This window comes from Morone saxatilis, unplaced genomic scaffold (genome assembly GCF_004916995.1).
Source record: "Morone saxatilis isolate NCDOM2014 unplaced genomic scaffold, NCSU_SB_2.0 Contig7, whole genome shotgun sequence".
In the NCBI taxonomy this organism is placed as follows: Eukaryota; Metazoa; Chordata; class Actinopteri; family Moronidae; genus Morone; species Morone saxatilis.
In genome coordinates this window covers 23,087,034-23,091,577 of record NW_023340246.1, presented here as the reverse complement: position 1 = coordinate 23,091,577, position 4,544 = coordinate 23,087,034, and the positions used below count along the sequence as shown (strand labels likewise).

At 41.1% G+C, this 4,544-nt stretch overlaps 1 protein-coding gene across 1 annotated transcript in view; it reads left to right on the top strand.

Moving 5' to 3' along the window:
- Positions 1 to 527: 527 nt before the first annotated feature.
- Positions 528 to 4,544, top strand: part of LOC118340435 (activator of 90 kDa heat shock protein ATPase homolog 1-like) — a 6,704-nt gene continuing 2,687 nt past the window's right edge. Inside the window, exons 1-6 of the mRNA XM_035678398.1 lie at positions 528 to 691; positions 1,033 to 1,223; positions 1,636 to 1,718; positions 1,823 to 1,940; positions 2,022 to 2,116; positions 2,194 to 2,331. Coding sequence (XP_035534291.1) covers positions 612 to 691; positions 1,033 to 1,223; positions 1,636 to 1,718; positions 1,823 to 1,940; positions 2,022 to 2,116; positions 2,194 to 2,331 — 705 coding nt within the window. The 5' untranslated portion in view covers positions 528 to 611. The remainder of the gene's footprint in view (positions 692 to 1,032; positions 1,224 to 1,635; positions 1,719 to 1,822; positions 1,941 to 2,021; positions 2,117 to 2,193; positions 2,332 to 4,544) is intronic.

Here is a 4,544-nt window from a genome sequence, read left to right as displayed (position 1 = left end):
AGCCTACTCTTAAATGTGGAGAGAATAAGAATAAAACCCACCCAGACAGCAACAACATCCTGATCCCTTCAGAATAAAACCCACGCAGAGAGCAACAACATCCTGGGTAATAGTTAAAATAATAATGTCCTCTCATATTCATCTAAAGTACGAAGACTGCTGCTTAATGAATAACCTATTATTATTATTTAAGGTTGCATCCTGTTTGTGTTGTTTGAATTTGAAAGTTTTTAGAGGAAGTAGTTAAAGTTAGCTGAAGTTGGTTTTAAGTTTCAACTCAACAGTCAGAGACTCAGTTTGGTTCAACACTTCACACAGTGAGTACGGCAGCTTTTCTACAGTAATACTACAGTTATACTACAGTCAGTACTGACAGTTATACTACAGTATTACTATACTAACAGTAATACTAACAGTTTTACTACAGTTAATTACTACAGTTAATACTACAGTAATACTACAGTAATACTATACTACAGTTATTACTAGAGTTATACTACAGTAATACTAACAGTTAATACCTATGACTAAGCAGTAATAACTACAGTTATCCACTACAGTAATACTACAGTAATACTACAGTAGTATTTGAAGCAGTATAAATACTTCTGATGGCTAAATGGGGAGAAGGAGATCCTCGATGGATTGTTGAAGAGAGAGCGGACGCCACCAACGTGAACAACTGGCACTGGTCTGTTATTATTATTATTGTTGTTGTTATTGTTGTTATTATCTTTATTATTATTAAATATGAACCGGCAGAGGCTATTTGAGGGTTTAGGTGTGTGTAATGAGGGTCCTCACTTGTATACAAGAACAAACGTGTGTGTGTGTGTATTAGTGTGTGTGTGTGTGTGTGTGTGTGTGTTATTCGACCCTCCTGCTCCGTCAGCACATGCTCAGATATTTTTAAACAGCTGATGGATGACAGATGATGATGTCAGAGAGGTGGGCGGGGCTACAGGAGGTAGAACTGTCTGGAAACATTAACCCCCTCTCGTCTGTCTCTCTCTCTCTGTGTGACCTCATCAGGACGGAGCGTGATGTCAGCGGCTGGTCATCGGAGCGCCTCCGTCAGCTGCTGCTGGCGGTGCAGGTGAAGGGACCAGAGGGTGTCTGTCAGCTGACCGATGTCTCCAAACTGGACGGAGAAGCTTCCATCAACAACCGCAAAGGAAAACTGATCTTCTTCTACGAGTGGCAGCTGAGAGCCAACTGGCTAGGTCCGTGTGATGTCACTGATGATGTCACACTTACATTGTTTATTATTTATTGAAGCTCAGTCAGCAGCTGTTTGATCACTGAGTTAACTAAAGCTAGCAACAGGCTAAGCTAATGCTAGTAGATAATCCTGGAAAGCAGGACTTCCGGTCTTTTTCCTATCTGGTTCGTGCTAGCTTAGCACATTTTGACAGCAACACATGTTGTTACGACAAGTATGTAATATTTTGTTATAATTATAATATTATTAACAAGAAATTCAATTCAATTTCAGAATTGCTCCAATTTGAATAGAGTCATAGGAAAAGAAATCTGTATTTATGGATTTGGAAATTAGCCAATCATGCAAGGATCTCTTCCGTGGAGCTGACTGTTTCCTGTTTCCTGTTTCCTGTTGCCTGCTTCCTGTCTCAGGGACGTCCAGCAGTGGACTGAAGTACAGAGGAACTGTTGACGTCTCCAACCTGTCAGACGAAAACGACACTGACGACCTTGATGTGAGTCAATTTCCTGTTTCTGATCACTTTATCATTCACAGATTGGTACATTGATGACTGTATTGATTAGTATATTGTTTGATATTGATGATAACCCCTTCCAGATCTCAGTGTCTCTGTGTAAAGACCAGCCCAGCACACCACTCTTGGACCTGATGAGGAGGTCTGGGGTTCAGGAGGTCCGGAGGGCTCTGGGAGACTACATCTGCCAGCTCAAATCAGGTCTGTTACCCAGAATGCCCCAGGAGCAGCAATCCGTGAGAAGGTTCCCTGTTGTAACCTGAGTGACCTCTGACCCCACAGAGTTCAGTCAGGGGATGATCCTTCCCACCACCGACGGACCCAAACCGCCTCAGTCTGAGACCAGGAGGAACCAGATCCAGACCAGTAAAACCCAGGTAGACATCAGTGAGTCAGATTCTGATCCTGATCCAGGAGTGGAAGTGACCTCTGACTTCTCTGTGTGCTCTTACAGATAAGCCCCGCCCCCAGAAGCCCCTCTAGCTCCACCCCCTGTCCCACAGGAGTCCGTATCTCAACCTGCAGCTTCAGTCTGAAGGAGACCTTTCAGACCTCCCCAGGGGAGGTCTACAGGACCTTCATCAACCAGGAGGTACCAGACTAGACCAGGACAGTACTACTACAGTACTACTACAGTACATTACTGCAGTACAATACTTCAACTAACTGTGGCTGACTCAGCAGTATATTACTGTAGTATTGTGGTTTCAATTCACATTCAATTCAGTTTTATTTGTATAGCACCAATTCAATTCACAATTCAATTCAAATTTCAATTTTATTTGTTTAGAGCACCAATTCCGTTCAATTCAATTAATTTTTATTTTTGTATAGTGCCAATTCATAACAGAGTTTATTCTTTCAGCGTACACTTTTCAAAATTAGGGCAGGTCTAGACCGAACTCCTTATAACACTTTACGGAGACCAACAGTACCACCATGCAGCCCAAGACCTCAGGACAGGAGGAGAAGGGAGAGAGAGATGAGAGAGAGAGGAGAGAAGACAGGAGAACAGAGGAGATGGTTCAGGACTCACCTGACTCCAGCCCTTAACTATAAGCTTTATCAAAGAGGAACGTCTTAAGCCTACTCTAAATGCTGGAGAGGGGTGCTCTGCCTCCCGAACCAAAACTGGGAAGCTTGGTTTCACAGGAGGAGAGGCTTGCGTAACTTGAAAGGCTCTTGGCTCCTGTTTCTACTTTTAGAGATATAGGAAACCACAAGTAGCCTGCATTATGAGAACGCAGTGTTCTAGAGGCTGTAATAAGGTACTATGAGCTCTTTAAGATATGAAAGGGCCTGACCATGAAGGCTCTTTGTAGGCTGAGGAGGAGTATTTTTAAATTCTATTCTGAACGTTTTACAGGCGAGGCCAGTGCCAGAGAAGCTATTACAGGAGGAGATGTCGATCTCTTTTTCGCTGTTCCTGTCAGTACTCGTGCTGCAAGCGTTCTGAATTAATTTGAGCGTCTTAATGGGACTTTTTGGGGGCAACAGATTAATAAGGGAGTTCGCAAGTAATCCAGTCTAGAAGTAACAAATGCATGGGTTATTTTTTTCTGCCCATCGCGTCTGTTACAGGGATGTGTTCTAATTTTTGTATTGTTAGAGGCCAAGGTAACTACCATTCTTTTTTAGCAGTAACTTTATATCTATATATATATATCTATATATATATATCAGTATATATATATATATATTTAGACAGTGGCTGTCGTCGGGAGGTGTTTGGGGGCCAAAAGTAAACCAAAGAATTTCGTTAACACAGAAAATTGCAGGCTCATCCAGGATTTTATTGCTCCTTAGACATGTTTGTAATTTAGGATAATTTGATAATTTCATTGGGCTTGATTGATAGATATAACTGCGATTCATCTGGCATAACGTAAAGTTAATGGGAGTGATTCCTAATAACTTGTTCCTAAGGGAGCACTATATTAAAGTGGAATAAGAATTGGTCCAAGTACAGAACCTTGGTGGAACTCCTATGACTGTTGTATTTATAAAGGATTCATCAGTTGTAACGTTGTAGAACTTTGGAGAACGATCTGATAAGTATGACTTAAACCACTTAGTGCAGTTCCTTTAATAGCATTTTGCATGGCTCAAGTCTCTGTAAAAGAATTATTCATGGTACATGCGTGTCAAATGTGGCACTAAGATCTAATAATACAAATACAGAGACAAGTCCATTTGGTTGGAAGCAATCAAAAGTCATTATTAACTTTAACCAGAGCTGTCTCTGTGCTGCTGATGAACTCTAAATCCTGGGGACTGAAAAGCTATTTTATGTAGAAAGTCACACAACTGGCTTTGGGCGACTACTTTCTCCAAGAATCTTTAGAGAGGAAGGGCGAGGGGTTAGAAACTCGCGTTCTATAGTTGGGGTAAAAATCCCCTGGATCAAGAGGGTGGGCCTTTTAAGAAGGCGGTTTAATTACAGCTACTATAAAGGACGGTGGTACATATCCTGATAATAACGAAAGATTAATCATATCTAGTAAAACAAAGTGCCAATAAGGGTACGGACTGTCTTTAAGCGACCCTAGTTGGGATGGCGGTCTAACGACAGGTTTGATGGCTTTGTGAAGAAATTATTGAAGTTAGTGATGAAGCATCGGATAGGCAGAAAAACAGGTCTAAATATTATTTATCTGATTTATACATTAGTTTAAAGTTCCTGCAATTTGGGAGAGCCAGTGTATACCTGTTGGGAGGGGCATTTGCGTGACTAATTTTCTCTCTAATAGTAATTTTTTTAAAAAAAATTTTATTATGTAACAGCAAAGCCTCATGAAATTCATT